Source organism: Harpia harpyja, chromosome 7 (genome assembly GCF_026419915.1).
Source record: "Harpia harpyja isolate bHarHar1 chromosome 7, bHarHar1 primary haplotype, whole genome shotgun sequence".
Classification (NCBI taxonomy): domain Eukaryota; kingdom Metazoa; phylum Chordata; class Aves; order Accipitriformes; family Accipitridae; genus Harpia; species Harpia harpyja.
This window is the reverse complement of record NC_068946.1, coordinates 26709930-26734676: the sequence shown is the minus strand read 5'-3', so window position 1 is coordinate 26734676 and position 24747 is coordinate 26709930. Positions and strand designations below refer to the sequence as shown.

At 38.1% G+C, this 24747-nt stretch overlaps 2 protein-coding genes across 2 annotated transcripts in view; both read left to right on the top strand.

The window, feature by feature from the left end:
* Positions 1–617, top strand: part of ALS2 (alsin Rho guanine nucleotide exchange factor ALS2) — a 51232-nt gene extending 50615 nt beyond the window's left edge. Inside the window, exon 34 of the mRNA XM_052793625.1 lies at positions 526–617. Coding sequence (XP_052649585.1) covers positions 526–561 — 36 coding nt within the window. The 3' untranslated portion in view covers positions 562–617. The remainder of the gene's footprint in view (positions 1–525) is intronic.
* Positions 531–23865, top strand: MPP4 (MAGUK p55 scaffold protein 4). The gene is made up of 21 exons (XM_052793629.1): positions 531–643; positions 2742–2863; positions 3812–3889; positions 4596–4676; positions 5235–5366; positions 6031–6112; positions 7297–7382; positions 8400–8471; positions 8920–9116; positions 10264–10328; positions 11121–11138; positions 12198–12236; positions 12987–13007; positions 14250–14264; positions 15783–15824; positions 16628–16798; positions 17695–17775; positions 18752–18845; positions 19673–19781; positions 22283–22417; positions 23413–23865. Exons 1-21 carry the CDS (start codon positions 610–612, stop codon positions 23602–23604), a joined length of 1866 nt encoding a protein of 621 aa, XP_052649589.1. The 5' UTR covers positions 531–609; the 3' UTR covers positions 23605–23865.
* The last annotated feature ends 882 nt before the right edge of the window (positions 23866–24747 follow it).

Here is a 24747-nt window from a genome sequence, read left to right as displayed (position 1 = left end):
TTCTAACAATGATAGAAACAGGGGTCCCTTTTTTTTTTCAAAATATGTCTTTGCTCAATGAAAATTCAGTATAAACTCCAGAGACTTTCAGTTTTAATATTGCGTCAATAACAAGAGGAATTAAATGTAATATGTTTTTGAATATGATCGTTTTCCAAGCTATATTGATGTAAAACAAGCTTTAAAAGTCTTTGGAAAAAATTACAACTTTCCGTTGTAGTGCACGTAAGCTGGGGAACAGGAGATGTACCAAATAGCTTGTTAATTTAGATGGCTTAATGAAGCAAGCTAATGACAATTCTATGAAGGAAATAAAATGTCATACTACAGTTGAGGTTGGTCTGTCTGCATTTTGGATGCTGGTGGGTAACTGCGTTTACAGGTGGGACTCATGTATTTAATTTATGCTTGCAACCTGTTGCACACTTAAAATATGAATGGTTGCCCCCCTTCTTTTAATTTCTGCTTTCTTATCAATCTAAAATACCTGACAGTATTCTGATATGAGTGTACTCTTTTCCCTAGTTCAGCATCTATCTTTGTGAAACCTGCTTGGTGTGAATGCAGTACTCAAAGAAGTGGGAGGAATCTCCTTGAATAAAGGAAAAGATGGAGGTGCCAACAGTCTGCAGTCAAGATAATGGTACTCCTAACTTTTGCATCTCTTTTTCAAAGAGAAAGAAAACTGACAAAAGTTGTATTCCTTGGTCTCTGTAACTGTTCTTCCACTGAGTCATGAGAGAGGTGAACATGTCTGGAAGTATTAATGCTTAGTAATTGGAATGATTCTTGATGTTTAATGGTGGTATGCAGTTAATTTAGAGAGTGTCAGAAGAGAATACCTGGCATTTGTTTCTGTCTTATAGTCAAGGGTCTCTGCAGCTGTATCAAGAATGACTAATAACTGCAAGAGGGGTTTTTTTGCTTAAGAAAATGATTCTGTGTAGTTTGAAGGTTTGTGCTTCTGTATGGAACATCTTGGTCTATTTGAGCCCAGTTTGATGTAGGGATAGCATTCTAGGAGTTAATTAGTACAAGTCATCTCAAAAAGAGACAACTAGTAATGAGGAAAAGATCTTAAAAAGTGCCTCCATGAAAGGTAGCATTCTCTTAGGCACTAGGAAGTTCCTGTAGAATAGAATCATTTTAAGAAAACTCTGTTTTGGGAGGTATTTTCCTGTGGGGCTTACAATCAGGGTTCATGGAGTTTATCTGTAAGTGCTTAGATGTCTGCTTTCCAGAAACAGATGATTCTTTTGATAATGAGGTACATTTCCAGGCTTTCCCAGTTTTGGATACTCAATAATTCTGCCTGATGATTGAGGCAAAAGTCCCATCTGCAGAATCTTAGCAGGCAAGTACCTGTATAAATTCATGCATAAGGAAAATACCTCAGTGAAACTAAAGTCAAAGATAGATCTCACATAAGTGTTGGTAACATTGAGGTCTAGAGCTGATACAGGAAACAATTAACTGTAATAAAAATTGTGCTCAGGAGAGAAATAAGTAAAGAAGGGCTTCCATGTTTAGGTTAGCTGTGGTGACTGGATGATAGTAGCTGATGATATTGTATGCAGTAGAGAGTACTCAGCTATTCTGGGTCTGCTGGATGAGCTTTAGTTTCAAGAAATTATTATTTTGACTTTGGCTGGTGTAACCTTTGAAGCTCCTAATGTCTTGGTTTTATTCAACACTTCTTGTATTACTATTATTCATTGAAACATGCCAAGTTTAATGTTGTAAACAAATAAATATAAAGGAAAGTCTCCAGTTGCAATCATATTGTATGATTACTTTGGCACTAAAAAGCAAGAGACAGCTTGTGCTTACCAAAGTACACAAGAGTTGAGCACTTACTTTCCTTTGACATGCAATGGGAGTCAGGCATCCAACTCTTACTGTCTCTTTAAGAACCCTTAGAGCTTAATAAATCCAACTCCTAGCATTTGGTATGGTATTGTATTAGTGCTGTTATAAACATCGTGTTTCTTGGGAAGAGTGTCACATAAAAGAAAATGATCTGTTGTCATTTTTGAGGTAAAATTAAATTCCATGCACTCACAAAAATCCAGTTTATATCTAGGCCTGACTTTGTGTAACATCTTACCTATTTGTCACATCTTAGTTTCTGCCTCCTTGAGATTTTAGAAAGACACTGGATTTTTTTGGTTTTCCACTGTATTAGAATACTGTTCCTAACAGATCAAGTGCTGCTTCTAATGGTAGGAACGGCTCTTCCCCTTTCCTGGGACATGTGGGTGTCTGTGACAATGGTATGTATTTGACAGGAATTTGCATTTTCATTAGTGATATTCTTCAAAATGTCTGCACTTCTCCAGAGTGGAGAAAAACAGATGGTCCCTGGCCTAAACAGGGTATCATCCAAAAGAAAAGCCTATAAAATGAACACGGCAATTTTTTATGTTTACCTTTTCTCAAGTAGGAGGTACAAGCCTGAACCCAGACTGATTATGTGTGAGACTCCCTGTGTGTATTTCTCACAGGTCAGTTGAAAATTGCTAGTATTGACCTAGCCCTGCTGGTTAATAACATAATAAAATAAAACTTCTGTGCAACAGAGTAGATTGCAGGAAACAAGCAAAGCAGACAGGAAATGAGTGCATTTCTTGGAAGTATAAACTGAGGAAAGGTCCTTTTCAAAGGCCTGGGTCACTGTTTGGCTTTAGTTGGTCTTCTATTTGTACTGAAGTGTCTTGCGCTTTTCTGTTTCTTGGGCTCAGGTGTATCTCATGTTCTGACTCTAGTGCTACAAGAACTGAGTTTGCTCTGTAAAAGAGATGTCAATGGCGTTGGCATGTTATATGACCTGCTCAGATCTCACTGGCTGCAAGCACTTTTAAAGGTAAAGTAATATTCAGCTGTGAAGGCAAAGGTTTCCTAGAGGACAGTCTCTAGGGGATAGCTACTTTATTTTGCCTTATCAGGACAATAAATGCTTATTTACACTAAGTGCTGATACTCCTAATGTTGGTCCTAACATTAGCAATCAAAGTGAACAAAACCACTTTTGCTTTAAAGAAAAAAAAGTATTCTCTTTCATAATGTCCTAGACATTAAAGCTCTTCAACTTTACACATGTGTATTAAGGCCAGGGGGATGGAGATGTAGGCTGAACACAGGACTGCTTATCTGTCTTTTCTGTTCTTAGATCTCTATATGGCTATACATCCCACTTTTTGGTATGGATGCTTGTGAAACTATATTTTTTGGCTTTGCCCACACTGATCTGATGTGTAGTTGAAGATTTTATGTTGTTATAGAACAGAGTTTTGGCTGGTGTTTCTCCCTTGAAGAACTGTATCTCTGAGACAGATTCTGTACAAATTCTGCTTGAATGAGGATTTTTAAAGTCTTTAAATTTAAAGGAAGAAAAACTTGCAGTGGATAAGAATGTCCATTAAGGCCATTTTAAATACAGCAATTTATTTTTTTCTAAGTTAAATTTACTTTGTTAATCATGCCTGCAACTAGAAGAAGGAAGCAAGCTACAAGTCAGAGAATTGACACTATCAGGCTATTGTCTTGTGTAATCAGCTTTTCTTACGGCAAAATTTAAAACTACAGCGTAACTGGCTAGCTGGATGATAATATGGAAATACAATGAATTATAGACTCAATTCCAGGTGCATTAGACATTAAGGATTGAGATTGCAAGCTCTTTGACTCTAGTTGGACTGAGAAATTCCTAGAAATACAATATTGTCCATTGTGTGCTGTGTATGTATATGTATAATCACATGAACAGATCATATCATCATTGCATTGTCTTGTCTATCATGGCATGCAATAGATTTATGAATGCCTCCAACGATATCTTGGAAAAAGACCAGTTCCTGTCATGCTGCAGGCACGTGCACTGAATCGTGAGGTAAGACTCTGTGTACATAGTGTATTGCTTTACTTATACCAAATTAGTCAACTTAGCTGCAGGTAACAGTGTTCGGGTATTTTTGTATCTCAGGTCTGAGTACACTATATAAACTTGAAAGATTCTCTCCTCTCCTCGCATATTTGTCAAACTATTTGATAACTCTTACTGTGTTAAGGGGCGTGGGGGTGTGAGAAATGTGTACAGCTGTGGTCACTAGACTGCATGAGCCCTGGCCAGTGTAATGAACACATACATTATTTGTTTTAACGACTGGCCATGTATTTTTCTTCTCATGTAACTGTGTGGCTACAATCAAGCAGTCTGACATGAGGATTTTGAAAAGCTTTTTGGATTTTTCTAATTGTAATAGCTGATTAATTCTTAAATTTCTGAATTAGTGGGAGAGTTAATGACTAAGTGGAGAAACTGACACTAGTGATGAAATTGGTTGAGGCATAGGAGAAAAAACTAATTTAGCACACATGGCACTGTGCCTGAACTAAATTAAGTATGGCTGAGTGTTGTGCAGCTGTGGTCGTATTGTCCAATTCTAGAGCAAACTGTATAGATATGCTCCGAGTCACATAACATGGCAGGGCTTAACACTCTCACCGTACCATATTCCTCTAAATTCAGTTTAGAGCTTTCCAAATCACTTGTCCTCCAGAACCAGTCTCTGTGCTTTCTCTCTTACATTTATCAGGTGGTAGAGTTACTGCGTGAAGCCCCTCAGTCTGGAGAAATCAAAGAGCTAAGACAACTACTGCGTGCTCCACACTTAAAGGCAAGTCCCGCATCAGGAAAGAAGTTTGCTCATAGAGCTGTCTGCAGTGGGAATGGAAAAGAGATGGCCAGCTGTTCACAAGAACTGGCAAAGGATCCAGAAGAGACATAGTTTCCTAGTCACGAGCTAACCTAGCTGTGAAATAAGATGTGGACTGTGTATCTGAAGTAGCTGCAGTGGGCTGCATTTTATTTAAGGGCTATGTTTGAGAGAGATGTTTCTTACAAAGTTAAATTCTGAGCAGTCAATGCAGACATAAAACCAAATTTTCCTTGTAATTGCAAAACCTGCATTCTTTACCCTAGAGCTCCAAATAGAAATGTTTCATCTTTTGTAAATTTTCCAGAAGAAGCAGAGTGAAGAACTGTTCTTAAAACTTCATTTCACAGTTTGAATTTTCAAGTGGAAAGAAGAAAATGTCAATGTGTGAAAGGGATCTATGTGCACATAGAAACTTATTAGCTGATTTCCATTTTCTGACCAGTCACTGTTTAAAGCTGTTCTATTATATGATCTTTGCTCATTGGTTGGTTGGTTTGCTTGTTTTTGTTTGTAAAGGCCTTGCTATCTGCTCATGATACTGTGGCCCAGAAAGATTTTGAACCAACCCTTCCACCTCTGCCAGACAACATACCTGAAAATGAGGAAGCTATGAGGATTGTCTGCTTAGTGAAAAACAACCAGCCGCTGGTGAGGGAGCTGTCTGATGTCTGTCAAATTATTTTAACTTACACAAGCATCGATAATGCATCACATGCATATTGGTTTCTTTCCAGGAATGTCACAGACATTGTGTGCATTCTTGTCCAGTTTTTACAGAATCACAAGAATTGTTGGGGTTGGAAAGGGCCTTGAGACCATCTAGCCCTGCTCAGTGTGGGTACAACTAGAGCGGGTTGTTCAGTGCCTTGTCCGCTTGGCGTTTGAACATTTGGCAGATGTTTTTATCTAATATAATGAAAACGCAAACTGGATTGAGAGCTATTCCCTTGGCCAAAATATTAAGTAAGGAAGGAGAGACTCTGAAAGGTTCTTTAGAAATCATTTGTGCTTATAAGTGGAAAACATTGTATAGCTTAACTAATCTGTTTTAGAAAAAGATAGCTTTAATATCTGAGATAGACAAGATTTCTTACAGTCACTCAATGAGGTTATTTTATTGTGATGGAAGTTGAAGACACTGAAGGACTTAGTACTAATAATGATAACATTATCACTAGATCCATGCGGTGTTAAAAAGGCTGTATCTTTCAATGCCTTTTTGTCATTGCAAAGATCAGACTTGTGATGTGAAAGGAAACTTGCTGGGGTTCTTCAGTGATCAGTGTGTTTTTTCTTTGTTTCTATTTGCCAGGGTGCCACCATTAAACGCCACGAGATAACAGGTGACATAACAGTTGCCCGTGTGATCCATGGTGGGCTAGCAGACAGAAGTGGTATGTGTAATTCAAAACAAAGTGATACAAAAAATTGAACTTGAAATAAGATATTTGAAGTAAGATAATAGCTTAGCTTCTACAATTAGTCTTCCATTATAGAGCAAGATGATATGTACATTGGACAGCACTGTAAATAGTGGTATGTTGCAGTGACCTTGATTCTGGTTTCATTAATTTTCATATGAATGGGCTATGTCTGAGACTGAATTGAGGTACAAATCCAGTTTTCATTATGTATTCTCGGCAGCAATACCTGGATAAACCTGTCATGAGATTGATCAGGAATATCCCAAATTGCAGTGCGGTTTGAATACCAGCAGCTCATTCCCTAACGGAGAAATGGAAAACATCAGTAGTCTGTGATTCTATAAGATAATCAGCTTTAAGGAATATGTAGTAATGCTTTTTGGCACTAGTCTACTAACCACTTTGGTAGCATTAGTTGCTAAGTAATATTCCAAGGAGTTTCCTTGGAAATATCACTACTTTGTCATCCTAGACTTGAATGTGTTCCATGCTCCTTGGGAAATGTAACATTAAAATGTAAAAAATCAGAATAAAATTGAACTGTAATCATTATAAAATAGTCCCTTTTAGTATTTTCTGGCCTTTGCATAGAGAAGAAAATGCAGACTGTAGACAATAGCTGATTAAGTTCCTAGTTTGGTTAATGTTTTAATTGAACTGAAGGAAAATGTAAAAGTAAACAATATTGTGAAGACTTTGTAAAGGACAGAGAGGAGTCACAAGGCCTCCCACTGCACCTGGAATTTTTAAGGGTCTGAGTCCAAGTCTCATGGTCTATTAATATAATGGGTTTAGCTAGAATAGGTTCAGAAATTACTTTGGGAAATGGAATTATATTAAAATGTTTCTGCTACTTTTAAGGCAATCACAAGGCAATTTACATCAATAGATTGTAAACATGTTGATGGGGGAGGTGGGAGGAAATAAGAAAACTGAAGCATGCAAGCTTCTTGTGACCCACAGAAATCTGCAGTCCTATCCAGGGGCAATACAGCCTAAATCCAAAATGCCTTCCTGCATACCTGGTGTATGGAAATGTTTGATGCTGACTTCCAAACCTGTGGTACATCTGTGTGCCCCTGCTTTACCTACCCAAGATAATCCATGCTGTGATAAAACTTCTGCTGCTGCTTTCATCCTTGTTTTCACTGTAGGGTTGCTGTATGCTGGAGACAAACTGGTGGAAGTAAATGGTGTTCCTGTTGAGGGACTTGAGCCTGAGCAAGTTATTAATATTCTGGTATTGAATCTTTTTTGAATCTTTTTTCTACTTTGTACCTTAAGAGTAACTGTATGCCGTTTCTTTTATGCACACACACTCTCTTAGAGGAGACAGCCTGAAATTTTTAACAAAATTCAGATTGTTTCCTTACTGTGGAAGAAGTTCACAACTGCTTATGAAAGCAGAATGTATGAAACCAGAATTAAATCTAACCCCTGTTCAGGACAGAAATTAACTTAATTGTGACCATTCCACCTGCAGCTTCTGCAAACAATACTCGTTTGTTCAGACGTTACTGATTCATAATTTTTCTGGAAGCTCCACTCAGTTAATATTCCACAAGAAACTAGTGGAAAGGTGCTGTTCTAATAAGAGTCCATGTTACAAAATGCACTAAAGCGGAGTGAATGAGCTTGTAAGCTATATACCTTGCCTTGCAAAAAAAGGCAGTGGTAACTACTGTCGTCAAAATTCTCATGAAGAAATCTGTTGAGCTGTCCCTGTTACTTGTCATTTTGCCCACAATCTTTCAGGGTTCTTCACTGCAAAGTGTTAGTGCCAGTCAGTAAGGTATTGCAATATGTAATCAATATCAAGTCTTTCTATGTGTTATTTCCTTGATTGTACTATTTCTAGGTATAAGAAATACAAACTCTCTTGGAATGCTTAATCTTAGATATTTATATTTTTCTCTTCCCCCCTTTACATCACTTGTCTAACCAGACCCTGCTGCTAATTTAAATTAGATTTCAGTAGAAAAGTTTGGTATGAATTAATGTTGAAATTATATCTATTTATAATGAAACATAGATTTCATTGAATTAAAAATATTTAGCAAGACTTTGAAGTTTCTTTCTTGAGTTTCCTTTTGAAAAAAAATACAGTAATGTCACACTGACTCTGTCTCCCTGAATTCTATTTGTAATATAGACATTATAGAAACCTCAAAGCCACGCTGTGTTAAGGTTGTGCTGCCAATGTTTGGTTATTTGTGTTGAATACCAGTCATATTTTCATCCTTTTCTAATCATTTAGGCCCTGTCTCAGGGGACAATTATGTTCAAATTAATTCCAGTTTCTGATCGGCCTGTCAGCAACCAAACAACAGTAAGACACATTTTTGTTTTTCTGGATTGTTACTGCAAACAGTTACCCCAATAATGTCTAATGGTGTGATACAAAAAAATGGCATTGCTTAGAAGCTTATTGCAACCCCTAAAGTGTTACTTGCCTTTATGGCTACCTCTCAGCTGACATCAATATGCTGTTGCTGAAGCAGTAAAGTAAGCTGAAATACAGTTGTGTTAAAGGTAATGAAGACATTTGCAGAGTGATCTACAGGTTGAATGTCAGTTCTTTTTCACAATGTATGAGACAAATTTTTATTTCTCCCTTAATGAACGGATAGGGTTTGGAGCTTGATCTGGTTTTTAAAACTTGACTTCATCATGAATTGACTTAAGTAGCAGCAATATCTGGCCCTGTGATTATAAAGCTCATGTTGTATCTGTTCTAAACTTGGCTTCCCCTTAGTCTTGTACATTTTCTTTACCAGCTCTATGTGCGAGCAATGGCAGATTACTGGCCCTTGCAAGATCCTGCTATACCATGTGCCGATGCAGGTTTGCCTTTTAAGAAGGGTGAAATACTCCAGATTGTGGACCAGAATGATGCTCTCTGGTGGCAGGCCAGGAAAGTTTCAGATCTCAGTGCCTGTGCTGGACTTATACCCTCAAATCATCTTCTTAAAAGGTAAAGAAGTCGTAATTTTTCTGATTTCCAGTTCAAAAATTAGCCAGTTACTCAGACTTTGCTATTTAAAATTTTCATAAGCTATATAGCAGTATGATTCAGAGTGGTATCTGACAAACATCTTTCCTCTCTCTGTTCTCCAACTTCTGGCTCTCCTTTCCTTAGGAGTACCTATGTGATGACAAGCTTTTGAAAGCACCTGTATCATCTTAAATTGACGTCTAAGAAGTTCACAGCAGTTGCCTAGTCTCTATGCTAGTTGCTAAGACATCTAGTGGAGTGTAGCAGCTGAAAAATGGGTAGAAATTAAGGGCCCCAGCTGTTTAGGACCATCATCTATGATTAAAAAAAAGGGGGGGGGGGGGCAGGGGGGAAGAGTGGGATAATATGTGTATAGTATAAGTGCATAGCTGTATCAAGAAACAGTATTTTTTTTTAAAGATGACCTGTGAGGCACGAGGGACCTCTTCAGCCTTGGTCAAAACTGAGTAGACCAGATATTAAAAGAAAGGGGGGGGGGAGAACCCAAACTAAAAAAACATGCTCAAGGAAGAACAAGGATCCCTTGCCCATTATTTTTACGCTACACACTTTCAGAACCAGATTACTTAAACTGTTGTAGCACGCTTTTCAGTTTGATCCTCTAACCACGTCCCATCTGTGTTACTCTCAGGAAAACATAAGGCCACGCAATTGTAGATGATAAGCTTCGATTTGTACTATATGTAAACCTAGCTGTGGTCCGTGTAATGAAAGCTGAAATCAAACTAGGTTGTGATTGAGGCTGCAAGCAAGAGGGTCTGTGTAGTAACAAAGGCAGTAGTACTACGACCCATAGCAGCAGCATACTATTCTACTTCCAGGAGTCTGTACCACAGTCTGGCTTATCTTCCTGTCCTCATATATAAACTCAAAATACTCTAAATACCTCTGGGCTGCTGATTTGGAAATTGCTTTTAAATAGTTCTGATAGCATGTCGGCTTTCTTTCAGGACTTTGCAGTGGGCTAAAACATTGGTAATGTTTCCCTTCTTGGTGTTTTCTGTCAGCTCAGTACTGATTGATCTTACATGTAAGCAGTGAATCTGACTGTAGTATAACATGCTTGTGGACTGTTTCTTTAACTGATAAATTTATTTCTCCGTAGGAAGCAGCGAGAATTCTGGTGGTCTCAGCCTTTCCAGCCCCATATCTGTCTCAAATCATCAATGTGTGAGTGAAAATTTACTTGAATGGTAGAGTAGGAAAGAAAGGTCTTCTCTCTGTTTCCAGGGTTACTGAAACAGCAGCTCATACAATTCAGTTTAATTCAAAGACATTGTTTCTGGAGCCATATTGTAACCTCAGAAGTATGTTAACTATCTCCAGGAAATCAAACACTTAATAGTAGTTGTACCTGGAGTACTGATGGTGGAGGCTGTTGTCTCTAATGTACTTGGGATCTGACTGTGAGAGAAGCTGCGAATTCAACTCCTGAAGTCTGTAAGATCTAGGAGCTCTCTAGGAAAGCCAATTCTCTCTAGGAGAATTGGGTGTGAATAAGTCTTGAGTTGACAATTGTACTAGCCTGGCTTTCCAGGGACAGAGATAACAGTTCTGCACTGAAAGATGCCATGCAATATGTTTAGAATGTTTCTTTGTCATCAAAACTTTTGAGAGAAAGATAGAACTTTTTTCCTTGAGGTGTAAGATAAGCAATGCTGCCCATGAGTTTATTCGTGGTGACAATCCAGAAACATTATCCTCTGCCAACTATAACTTCCTGTAAACGTGCAATTATTCCCCGACAAAGAATGTTCTTCCTGTTTTTGCTCTCCCTGTTTTCTTCTATGGTTCTATATACTAGTATAAAATTAATTTTTCTCTTGTGGTAACTCCCAGATTGAGTGTGTTTCATTGCCTAGGATTCTTCTTGCACCGATTGCTTTCTTTGTTAGAGCCGGGGCTCTCTTTTACCATAATTTTATTGCATTTTAACTGCTTCAATGGATATGCTGTGGGCAGTAAGCACTGTGGAAGAAGGTAGGAGATCATATCTGGACAACATTGCATTCCTGTGCCTGGAATCAAGATAGCACATAGTTTTACAGGCTTTTTAAGAAGTTGTCAGAAATTAGGCAGTTTGTTAAATACATGCAAAAGAAACTCAAGTTCTTGTCATTTTTTGTGCTTAGCATAATCAAAATCAAGATTTTTTTCAGTTGAAATAGTAGAAGCTTACATTGTCTTAAAGTGGAAACTTAAGCTATGCATTATCTTGTAGGGAACTGACAGTTTGGATGGGTTGCTTTGAGGACGGAAAGACTACATTTCATCTTTTCCTCTCCCTCTTTCTCTGCCATCTTCAGCAGCTGACCTGAGCAGCTCTGAGAAAGTATTTCTTTAAAGGATAAATATAGGCAGAATACGGTTGACAGATGCCCTGAGAATTGCCCTGTAACTGGAAAATAGCTCCTACTGGGCCTATCTGGAGGGGCACGCAAGAACAGAATGCATAAACAGTGCAGTACTGTGAGCCCACGAGATTGCCTCAGCCCATGAGACTGTATTTCAGGGACGTAAATTGATGTGGTCTGAGGATGGAGAGGGAGCAGAATCAATCTTTTATTTTCCTGTTCTTCCTTGTAAAAATAGTAATAAAATCAACCAAACAAAACACTTTCCTTGAGTGAAGCATATTAGAAAGATGCACACTTTTAAAAGCTACAGGAGAGAAGGGAGTGAGTGGAAAATTATATTCTGTCATGGTTATAATAGATAGATATCTACAGGATAAATAGAGTGCCAGCCATGTTAAACCTTTTGTAATTTCAAAAGGAGAATTCAAGTTAGATGTGTTTGCTTCTCTGACACAAGCCCTTCAGAGCACTAGTTTAAGAAGAGCCTTTTGCTCACTAAAGACAGGGAACATCAGTAAGTTGGAGTTAACAGTTAAAATCCTTAAAGATGTCTAAAGCTGATCTGAGCTTCAAATATTTTCTTTCTGATGTCTGAGTTCACTCTTGTAAGATCTGTAAGGTTTTTTCCTCCTCAGTGTTTCTCTCATTCAGATGAATTTTTTTTCCTTGTGTTGATCTGTAGAGGATGACATGCAGATTGATGAAAAGTGTGTCGAAACAGGTAACTGAATTCACTTGAGATTATTCTATTTGCTTCAAGGTAGTAGCTAGTTAAAGCCTTGTTTTGTTCTCCAGATAAAAACACTTATTCTCCTAGTGAACTTACTGGTAGAAAATTCTATTTTTCATACCATGGAAACCTCATCCTATATTAGTGTATTAAAATGAGCTGTTTGCAGTTCTAGTGTACAGTGCTTATAGTGAAGTATTGTGCCGAAAAGAGGAACCACCCCCAAAATACCTGCCTGAATGAGATCCAGCCTCTTTAATTCAGGGTTTTGACTGCGACTGTAACATTACTATAGTTTTGGCCTATTGTAGATTAATGCAACAGATGATTGTAGCCTTGAAGAACCCACACAATTCGTTGCCAAGAAACTGATCTCGGGAGAATGCGTTTTTAGGCACTGAGCAAGAATAGGTTTTCACATGTAAATAGTACTTGTGAAGATACTTAGCTTGACTTGCTCCTTAAAGCAGTATAGCTCGTTCTTCCTTCTCCTGAGGTAATTCAGAAAGCTCTCGTGGAGGGATGTGATCTTGTAGAACTGGGTGGAGAGAGACCAGGCAGTTATTCAAGTATGGCGAGCTGTGTTTTGCCACTTCAGTGTAGAGGGAAGTGGGGAAAGTACGTGTGAGACAGACTGATAGGAGCTGGAAAATTGATTTCTGATCCTGAAATTCTATAGGAGGAAAATAATTAAATTTTGAATTTATTTTAATATCTTTGCTATCTGGATTACTAAACAAGATGAAGAAACATTTGAGTCTGGTAAGTTCCTCTGACCTATCTCCAAATTCCTTGCTATTGTTCTGCTGAGAAAAGGGTGTCCAGAGACAAGCATCTTAAAAACAAGCAGGTGACACAAAGAGAATGCTATTTTAGCTTTAGAAGCCATTCTGGCTTGAAAAGCCATTATGTAAAATCCTGTTGCCTTAAGTCTTCCTCTTGCTCTTTGATTACTTTAGTAGTAATGTTTTTGTCCTGTTATCCCACAGTGTGAGTGTTTCTTCTCGTGCATCAGTACCAGATCTGTTTATCAAATCCTAATCAGTTATACCTGTGCAAGCTGTGACAGCAGGGGCTGCACTGATGTCAGTGGATAATTGGATTACCTTAGGGTAACGGAGGCCTGAGAATCCCCAGTGCCTGTAGGAGCTGATGTGGTAAAGAGGAGAACTGTTTTGGATTCCCGATTGTGTGCATGGCTGGCATACATGAAACAAAAATGCTTAATGAATGATTTGTGTGTAAGACATACAATCAGTCAGTGCCTTTTTTTTTTAACCAAGCTGGTTTTGGGGTTGGTTTTTTTTAGGGAACAGCTACCTATTTACAGGATATTCAGAGTTCTGCACAACTGAAGTCTTCTAAAATAAATAATTTTTCCACTAAAATAAATCTACTACTGCTAAATTTCTTGTTTGAGATATTTGGTAATCTTGTGGAGAAGATGTCATTCCACCTTACACTTGCTCTTCTCCACAAGGTTCTTACTTGCCAGTCAGATCTTCCCCTCTTATCACAAGTGGTTTGTTCTCTTCCACCTCTTAAGCAATGCCCAAAGCTTTTAAGACAGAACCAGCAGGTCTACAGGGCAGTCTTTTGTTTTCAGGCTAGGATGTTTCTGATAATTGTACTTGGGGATTACTCTTGCAAATCCTATTCACTACTCAATGCTGAGTCAGCTCTCTGCTATATCCAGACAGTCAGAGGAATGAAGGTGCAAATATTTGCTATCCTACATTTTACTTTAACCAGTAGTTGAACATCTGTGTGATGTATTTTGCAAGTACAATACTGATGTAGATGCTGTAGCTGAGTGTCTCATTCTTTGGGAACTGAGAATTTACGCTCAAACAGGCATATTTTAGATTTAAAGCCTGCAGTACCTGTTCCCTAAACTTCCTAAATGCATTGGATGATGCTGGTTGGATTTTTTTTTTTTAATCTTCGTATAGACTGTCTTCTCAAAACTAATTGTTTTATGTCTGTCTCCATCGAAATGTGCAGAGGAGCTTAAAGAAGGTAACACAAAATTTTTTCTCCCTGTCTCCTGTAAGCAGTAATCTATTAGAATTTATCTGTGTTTATTGCATTACCAGGAACTACCACTCTTCTTACAACACCCGGTAGCTGAATTGCTTGTTCCCTGTAGGATTCCACACTGCACTCCATACCATAGGACAGAGGGTAGATAAAGCAGAAATGCTCAAAAAGATTTGAATGACAGCTCAAAAGACCTGAAGATAGAAATGATACAGGCATATGTCAGCTGAATAGTACTCTGAACTTTGCTCTGAACGAGCAGTTTTGTGCCGAGTATTTTTTTCTACAGTCATAAACAAGGAGTTGTTAGTACATATAGAAATGTAGGAATAAAACTGTATTTTAAAGGAACAAGTAGTGAAGAGTGTACAGATGTGAAAGAAGAGTAACTAAGATGCATCTAATTTTGTTTTGATACTTGCATGCTTATGAGATAACAATCAAAAGAATGTAGTGCTAAAAGATGATACATTTCATGCTTTGCAAATGAAAATAATGTTCTTGCCTTGGAACAATCACTGCCTTTAAAGATATGCCTATGTATTCTGTATCTTATTCTTGCTTTAACAAGGCCTAAATAAAGGGAATACACAGCTTGGATAACTACATGCCTGATTACAGGAAAATTAGGAGTCCTTTTTGAAGTGAAATCGAAACACTGCTGACACCATTTTTTTTTCCCTAGTTGTTTTCAAATCACTTTATAGAATAGTTTCTAAACTGTTACAGCATTGATCTATTGGGAAATGGATATTTTTGAGCCTTATAGGAGATACTTCATTTAAAAAAAAACCCAAACCATATAGAGATTTAGAAGGCTCACCTGAATGGTTAAGCCTTCACAAGGAACAGCATGAGAACGGGGACAAAGAATTGGAGAAACAGATTAGTCTGAGATGTTGGAGTACAGATATTACTGATCCAAAGATAATTAAAAAGAAGTAATAAAATCAGGTCTTCATTCTGCCTGAAAGGTCTGAGCAGATACATGTTGCATTTTCCAAGCATGCTATTGGGCAGAAACTGAGTTATAAATTTTTTATTTCTGATTTTGTGCTACTGACTTGTTGGTTATTGTAATGTTTAGCTAAATAATTCTTGTAAGCTAGGTTACACCTGAAAAGCTTAAATTATGTGGAGTTTTTTTTCACTATAAGTATTTCAAAACATTGTCTGGTATCTAGTTATCTTAAGAATGAAACAAATAAAATCTTGAGTTTCAAATCTAATTTAGAAAATACCAAGACTTTCCAAGTTTAATTTTTCTCTTAACATAAATATTGGTCCTTTGAATTGGTCATTGATCATGTCAAATATTTGAGTATTTCATGTTATGGAGTATTGTGCTTTTTTTATTAGATTAGGCATGGTACTTCCATATGTTTACTGAAACACTTTCATTTGGGATCAGCAATAATTGTTAGCCATCTAACTCTTAAGCTTTCACTGTTCCTTTTTTTTTTTTTATTTCATGAGTATTTGTTCTTCCTATTCTAGAAGAGGAAGAATTTGGTGAATTTGGTCAACGAGTCTTTATTGGTACGCAATGACTAAAGATAAGTAAGATGTTTGAGGTTTGATCTAGATTAAGAGCTTGTCTGAAGTTAAATCTAAAGACATACTGCACTGAATTCTAGTTACTCTGTTTTCCAAACTTCAAGAAGTCGCTTTCCTCCTACTAATGCTTGTTCTCTCCATTTAAATCTCTCTTCTGTTAGGCTTCTACTGAGACCTGGCCACCACTATTTTAAATTGACTGGCTGTTAAGATTTCCCTTACTTCATGATTTATTTTGCTAGAGCGTGATGTTGTCTGTCATCCATTAAGAATAATCATGAGGGCTTTCATTAGAAAAGTAGACCTAAAAGTGAGGTTTTCAGAGTTGGATGGTACGGTGGAGCAACAAACTTATCCCTGTTACTAAACCATAGTGACCTTTAAATATTTGGATTCATTCTGGAGGCTGGAGCAAGCACTCCAGACTTGCTTTAGGAGAGTAAACCAGCTACACTATCAAAAAAACAGTTGACCTGTTCCCCAGTGATGCTTTATGTGGCCAGAAACTTCTCCTTTGGCTTGTTTTGGGGGATATTTTGGGGGTCTTTGATTCTGGGTTAATTTTCAGGTGACTTTCAGTGAGATTTGACCTCCTCTTTAGCTGTCTTTTAATGCTCACCGTTTCTACCAAGCTGACATACCAAGTGCAGCAATGAAATTCACCCTGCAAAAAGCTCAAAAAAACCAGTATGTTGTGTGGCTTAGAAACAGATACTCTAGACTAAAAAACTAGTTGCCTGCATCTCGGGTGTATTTTCCAGTACTGATGTATTTGCCCCTTACAGCTGGTTTCCGTAGAAGTATGCGCCTGTGTCGCAGGAAATCCCGGACCAACCAGCAGTCATGTTACACTCGGTGCCCCAGCAGCTGTTACAGCACTCTTGCAGCTCCATATGAAGAGGTGGTTAGGTACCAGCGGCACCCAGCAGACCGCAACAGACTAATTATACTAGTGGGTAAGAGGTTAATTACTTTCTCATGCAAATTTCAGAACCTGTAACAGAGGGGAGGAAGCAGTCAGTCATGGTCTGATCCACTGAGGTTTCCTGCTGCTGACTGCAGTGGTTGCAGACTGTGCAGGTAGCTCTCAAAGCAGTATGTCAAGAACGATTGTAATTTGACCCCTTTATTGGTTTTAAAGTTTGATGTATGTGTCATCTTCTTTGCTTGAGATAACGAATGTTTATAAAAAAAAAAAAAAAAAAGTCCTTAGAAGAAGCCATACAGTTATGAAAGCTGATTGATAATGAATTTTATTAGGGAAATGGTTCAGTTTTATATTCAGTTGGGACTGGTACAGAAACTGATAAGAAAACATTTGTAACTTACATGGAGGCATTTCTACAGCCAGTGTTAAATGCATGGATATGGTAATGGTAAGAATGTTTAAAATTAAACTCCAGACTAAGAAAAATCTCAATCTTGGGCAGTAGGGAAAGTTAAAAAGATGGCTTTAATAATGCTTGCTATAGGAAATACTGTATTAAGTGGGCTGCAGGCTCTCAAGTAGTCTTTAATGATAGTGACTGAAAGGAAGCTGTTGTTCTGCAGTGTTCCATGATCCTGATAAGGCAAACTGGGTAAAGGCAAGTCCATTGTCCTTTTTAAGTCTGGAAGTATTTGATAATAATTTTTTCTTTTAAAATGGTATTGCTGAGTTGCCTCCTGGGTATGACTATATTGCTGGGAAGTGATTTGTACCCTGAATCGATCAAGATACTTCAGTCACTTCTGGTACATTTTTTTGGAACTTATTTACATTTCATTTGTCTGTGTGCAATGTGTCAGAAAATGGGGGGTGTGCGTGTAAAAAGTGCCTCTGTCAGTAATAGTCACTTTTCTAACTTTTCAGGTCCTGCAGGAGTTGGTGTGAATGAGCTAAGGCGAAGACTTATCGCAAGTAACCCACGGGAGTTTCAAAGTGCCATACCTCGTATGTAACGTTCTTCCTCTTTGTCCCACTACCTCCTTCAAACATGATTAGGAAATGTCAGGTACCTCCCTCTTGCCTTTGTGTATTCATACACTCTTTGCTGTATGGCTGTTTTTTCAGCTCTACTGCAAGCCAGAGTCATTTGCTTTTATAAGGGTTAGTTTAAATATGGTATTTCTCCTTATTTTGGCAAATCAGCCAAAGCTATTTTCAAGTTACAGCTCCTGAAACTGTTAAAGCTTTATGTAGCAGTAGATTATCTGCATGATTTTGTTTAATCTTGATGTTTGTTTTTCTTAGATTTAAAAATGTTTCTTAGGGATATTGTAAATTCATAGTGTTTAAGTGATCAGATATGCGAGTGAAGGCAACAGAAGTTGGTGCTTAATAGGCTTTGCAGCTTTCCTTATTAGCCTTCCAGTCTCAGATGAGACTTACACAGCTTAATTTCTGACGTAATAACTGAAATTGTTTCCACCTGTGCTTATTTGGTTCATGCAATTTGGATAACAAAACAGGAAATGTATGAATCTGAAGCTGGCTGAAAATTCAGGTATTCTTTTGTGTTTAAGATCCCAGATATGGGGAAGGTGCAAGTGTGGAAAGGCTTGTGGGATTTTTCCAAATGAACTTTAATCAATTTTACCTCAGAGGAGTAAAAGAAGTTGTGCAACTGGTTCCAAAGCAGTTCCTGATTGGTTTGAGTCGCAGATATTTGGATTAAACCGCTCTCCTTCCATTCCAAGAAATACAGATGTGCTTTGCTGATTTTCAAGGACTTGCCACTGGGCAACCAGTAGAGTAGACAAAGCTTTTGCTCTGGATTAACAAATTGAAACAACTGACTTTATTACTTACAAAAATACTGATTTGTCGTCCTTCATGAAAGTTGTCTCATTTTTGTTTATAAAATTACAGGAATTTACTTGCAGTTGATTTTGGTTTTGTATGTGTGTGTCTGCATATCTCCTTTCAGACACCACTCGTGTTCAGAAGAGTTACGAAATGAATGGTCGTGAATATCACTACGTATCAAAGGAAACTTTTGAAAACATGGTGTATAGCCACAGGTAAGTAGGAAAGATGAATTAAACTTTTGTTACTTAAAATGTAACATGATCTAAGAAAAGACAGTTTTGTAGTTAGGTCCCAAGTCTGGGTTCCTCCACTCATACTTACTATGTATGTGTGGTGTAAATTTGGGTAAAATTACTTGAGCCTGTTGCTTCAAAAACTGTGTTTGTGCAGTTGCAAATAAGCTCCTCTACAATTAATCTCAGAATCCTAAAAGAAAGTGGGATCTCCAGTCCAGAGCTCATTTGATGTGCTTGTAAGCTGAGTTTAACTCTCCTAGAAACCAGACAGTTCTCTAAAATTGAGCAGTGAGTCAGACCTGTTCCTGATCTACAACTCCATTGCAGAATCTCTGCAGTGATGGCATCTCCATGTAAGCAGCTGAACTGTAAGGGCTAAACTTTCAGAAGTGTCTGCTCCTTACTATGCATCAATAATTCCTCTAAGACGGACCAGCTCAGCACCTGAAGCTACACTCCTTGAGCTGTGCCAAGTGCTTTCAGATCTTCTGATTTATGAAGTTATTTGTACTATATAAATGACAAGCATTTTATCATTAGAATCACAACCTCTAAAGATATAATTTGTAACAACAAGATGAGTAAAAAACACATGCTTTGGAGATGTCAAACTGTAATGGTTCTGATTTTGTGCCCAGTGTAGTGGGAAAGAGCAAAGGTGGAGGTTGTTCATCAGTGTTCTCTATGTTCTATGATCATGCAGTCTTGATCACTGGATTACATTTGAAGATTTCACCCTTAAATGGAACCTTTTTGAGACTCAAGTGCTCTTTCATTTTCCTTCTTCCTCACCGCTGTTGCAGAATGCTGGAATATGGGGAATACAAAGGGTACCTGTATGGTACCAGTATTGATGCAGTGCGAACAGTCCTTGATGAAGGGAAGATCTGTGTAATAGATTTAGAACCACAGGTGAGTTGTAAAGGGGGAGGGAATCTAGATTCCCTGTCTCCTGGAAGGAAAAAATAATTCTCTGTACATTCTTGAGCTATTGGAACAGTGTTAGTTGCTTTGTCTTGTTTTTCACTCTAGCTCATGGTGCTTATTAATAATAGATTATTCTTTGCATGTGTCTTGGTGGGGGGATACTACAGTGACAAGTATGTACAGGTCGGTATAGTTCATTTGTTTCCAAGTCAGCAGCTGCGTTATCAGGTGGAATAGTACAGAAATGAGTTTTCATACTTGCTTAAAGCAAGGATTATTCTTTCATGTGGAGACTGTTGCATGGGATTTCCTCCTCCTCCTACAAGCCCTCTTAGTTGAGAGTTCTGTCCTTCCGTTAGCTATCTCTGAACACCCTTTGGTAAAAGCAGCAACTATTAAAGTAACTGAGCAAAAGCAGGGATTATATCATCATGCATCTATTTCTCTTCAGAAGTAACTTAACAGCTCGGAGTAGGCTGCTGGCGCACATGACCAAACAGCTCTACAAGAACCTCCAGTGAGTCCTTGCTGTGTAGACCACTGCTCATCTAGGGACCACAGTTTGTAGAAGTTTACTATTATGAGAAAGGGCAGCTTGCACATATGCCCTAGCAGATATTGGCAAGAGGTGCTTCAAATACTAGGGTGATTACCAGATGTTTCTATACTGGGCATTGCAAAAAAACTTCAAATGCAATCTTTGCATTCTTCTGGGTTTTTTTTTCTTAATTACTTTTATTACCTATAACACTTTCAGAACTACTTACCATGCTAATCTTTTCACTTAGACACTATTCACTTTTTTTTCTTCTATCTTTGCATTGAATTTGCTGATGAAGATAAGACTAATAAAGGCCTGAGTTTGTAAATAGCTAAGAGACTTAAAGCTGTGTCTAGCAAAATGTTACTAAACTTCTCTGAATTACTTGCATAGTTAGTACTTGGGAGTTAGGCTACTGGGTTTCAACATCTCTTCTAACTGAATGTAAAGAGACACCGTAACTCAGTAACTTTTAGAGACTTCCCTCTAATTATGCAGAGCCAGTGTAGTCAGTCTTAAGTTAGCAGTGGTTTGTGCTGTTTAAAATAGAAGTTACAAGACCTGTGGGTTTCTAGTCAAAATCCAAACAGCTATAAGGGGCAGATTAGGCCACACTTTAGTCTTCACTTCAGATCTAAAAATGTACTTGGATTTCTTCTGCTACACTTCTAAACAAAAGTGAGAAGGGGGAGGGGAAATGTAATCTTGTATCCTGGTTTCAGCTGGGATAGAGTTAATTGTCTTCCTAATAGCTGGTAAGGTGCTATATGTTTTGAGTTCAGTATGCTAAGAATGTTGATAACACTGATGTTTTCAGTTGTAAAGTCCAGGATTTTTCAGCTTCTGATGCCCAGCCAGCGAGAAAGCTGGAGGGGCACAAGAAGTTGGCACAGGACACAGCCAGGGCAGCTGACCGAAACTGGCCAATGGGGTATTCCATACCATGTGATGTCCCATTTAGTATAGGAACTGGGGGGGCTGGGGGCGGGGGTCTCGCTGCTTGGGGACTAATTGGGTGTCGGTCGGTGGGTGGTGAGCAGTTGCACTGTGCATCATTTGTACATTCCAATCCTTTTATCATTACTGCTGTCACTTTATTAGTGTTATCATTATCATTATTAGTTTCTTCTTTTTATATTCCATTAAACCGTTCTTATCTCAACCCACAAGTTTTACTTCTTTTCCCAATTTTCTCCCCCATCCCACTGGGTGGGGGGGGTGTGAGTGAGCGGCTGTGTGGTGCTTAGCTGCTGGCTGGGGTTAAACCATGACATCTTGCTACTTGAACAGATGTGCCACTATCAGTGTTTTAGGCTGTGAGTTTAAAGGACAAGTTTGGGGAAGGCTATGAAGTAATGGCTCATAGCTATTCTTCAGTAACTGCTGTGAGGTAGGAGAATTACTGCTGAGTTGCATATTTGTATTTTAAATTTGGTGGCTTGGCCAACTTTACATGCTGTGCTTTTTTTTCCTTTTTTTTTTTTTTCTAGTTCCCTCCACAGCTCTGCAGTAGCTTATTAGCATCAGGGAATGTTACACACACAAAGATTTCCAAAAGCAGGATACTTTCTTCCTGTATGGAGCAATAAAGGTGTACTTGTTCCAAAGGTAGCTCCCCAGCACTTAAAAAAACAGATTTCAGATTCATTTTTAATGTTGTTGATTGTAGAGATCTGTTAATGACAATGTCCAGTCACTCACTGGAGTTGAAAGCATCTCCTAATAAGGTTACCAAGCAGAATTAAGTGATTGGTATACTACAGTTGCTTAACAATGTCTGGTCCAGGGATTATTAGTGAGGTCATTTTAAAGTAGGTGTTCCTGAAAAAGATTACTGATAGGTCTGGAGATAACAGCATGTTGTAAACAATTGGCTTTTTATGGGAGTAAAACTGGGATGAATACACTTGAAATACTTTAACTTTTTTTTACTCTTAATTTGCAGGGCATACAAGTAGCCCGGACTCATGAATTAAAGCCCTACATTATATTCATCAAGCCATCCAGCATAAACTGCATGAGGCAGACTCGTAAAAATGCCAGGATCATTACAGATTATTATGTGAACATGAAATTCAAGGTGAGATTTGGGAATAGAAGAGACTCAGTTTATTATTCTGGGATTCTGTGTTTAGAACATAATGCATTCTACTGTGTTACTATGTTAACTCTTTTAAAAAAAGATTATTGTGTCTTTAGGATCAAATCTAAGTTATTCTTGTCTTTTTCTGTTTGGTTTGTTGGGATTTTTTTCCTTGTCCAGATTTGCTATGAAGCGGAAGGGTTGTAATTTGTACCTGGGGGATTGAGGCATTTTGCTTCAAAATGTCTTTAAAGGAGAGGCTATTTTATATATTCTTGTTTTAATTAACTGCCTTGTGACAAGATTTGAGTCAACACATACGTTTACTGTTTGCACTGGAATGCCTGCAATGCACTTCATTCAGTAATTAAATTATTTTTTCATGTAGTTATAAGAATGTATTGTTATTTCATGTATGCTAAATGACAGTATCAATATCAATTCTATACTAAGTTCTATAGATAAAAAAATCCTGCTTGTAGGAAATGCATATCTTGTATTTACAATGTGTCTAGTACATTGTCACAATTGTTTCCATGCAAATTATAATCAAGTTTAGCATCTTAAAATTTTGGAGACCTCAGTCCATAACCATGGAAAACATGGGAATGAATCATGATTGCTATGGCAGAAACAAACATGAACACTGGGGAAATAAACTAAAATGTGGAACGAGAACACAAGTGTTAGTGGATTTGCCTTTTAGTCCCTAACATCCTCTGCCAGCAGGATAACCTTTTTGGGGCAAATGGAGCACACTGAGACAGAAGGTATTTCCTTGAGAAGGATATGGCAGTCAGCTCTGTTTGAGAGACTTGGAACTGACTGCAGCAGGCGTACTTTTACTATAGCAAATTGTAAATGAAATAAAGTACACAGGCACTATTTATTCACCTCTTGTTTACATGGCCCAAGGTGTTCTGCAGATGCCATGCAGGTATGTTTCTCTACTCAACACAAAAACTTTTATAGACTTACTCTGTGTCTCGCAGGAAGAAGATTTACAGGAGATGGAAGATTCAGCTAAGAAAATGGAAGCTCAGTTTGGTCAGTTCTTTGATCAAGTGATTGTGAATGACAATTTACAAGAAGCATCTGCGCAGCTGCTGTCTGCAGTCCATCGTGCACAGGATGAGCCCCAGTGGGTCCCTGCAATATGGATATGCTCAGACACTCAGCCCTAATTCTGAGCAGCAGGGAGCTTCAGAAAGATTACAGCTTATGTTTTACTTGAATAATCCTAATGTCAGGATTGCAAGAATTTATCTTTGTATGTGAGGGATTTGAAAGAGGATTAGCAAAGAAGCTGCTACAGGAGATATAATCATACTATGTTCTGTGTAGCTCTTCAGCTTTTTATGTTACAGTTGCATCTACTTTTGTACAAAAAAGGAAATATTGTGAGCGCTCAATTACAACAATAAAGAAAAATCTATTTTGTTGCATGGATGTGCATAATTTACTCGTACGTAGCTACGGAAAAGTCCTTTCCTTTCTTTTTATTATGGTCATTCTGGTACTGTGATACCTGTACATTCTGAAAGCCTTACTGATAAATGATACTCAGTCAATACTCAGTCTAGAGCATGCTCTTTTAGCATGCTGTCTTTGAGCAAAGAGTGTTATTTATGAAGGTATTGCTTTGCTGCTTATCCTTTTTACCTTTTAAGACAGGAGCAGAGTGGTGTTGTCACAATAAAAATTACTCTAGAACCTACAGTTACCTTCACAATACATGTAGCATGTATTTTCTTTTGTTCCATCAACTCAGGTGAGTAAAAGCTCATAGAATGTGGACTTACCAAAGAGGGAAATTGTCAAAAGCTCCATTTCCTATTGGCTTGCTGTACAGTAGCATGCTCTTCTCACCAAACGGTGCAGTGCTTGTGGCAAACAAGTTCCTCACCCTCTTCACCTCATGTTGCAGCTGTCTTGTCCCCTGAGGAACACAGATGATTATTCTGTTGGCCTACCTCACCTTGAAGGAAAATCAACAGAAGCAATTTAAAGAGTCTAGAAAGAGATTATTCAAAGCCAAATATTGCAGCTACCAACATACCTTCTTGTTCTAGTATCAGGCCTAGTAGTCCTTGTTTAGAGGTAAAATACTGGAGAGACCAGAGTCCCAACATGTCACTGGTGTGGGGTAAGTACAGATAGAGGGTGAGACGTGCCAGCTCTGTGCTCCTGGTTCATGACCAGCTCCCCACTTCTGCTGCCTAGTCCAGCATTTGTCCACTCTTTCTCCTTGCCTGTTTTTCATGTGTTTGCTTACAGATAGATCTCCTTTCACTATTAGAAAAGAACAATGTTCTCACTATAGATGC

What these genes read in the sequence shown, in the direction of transcription:
- MPP4 (XM_052793629.1), top strand. Translation starts at nt 610, where the DNA reads ATGGAGGTGCCAACAGTCTGCAGTCAAGATAATG. An exon ending in GGCTGCAAGCACTTTTAAAG is followed by an intron (nt 2,864 to 3,811) that starts GTAAAGTAATAT and finishes GGCATGCAATAG; the next exon opens with ATTTATGAATGCCTCCAACG. An exon ending in TGAAAAACAACCAGCCGCTG is followed by an intron (nt 5,367 to 6,030) that starts GTGAGGGAGCTG and finishes TCTATTTGCCAG; the next exon opens with GGTGCCACCATTAAACGCCA.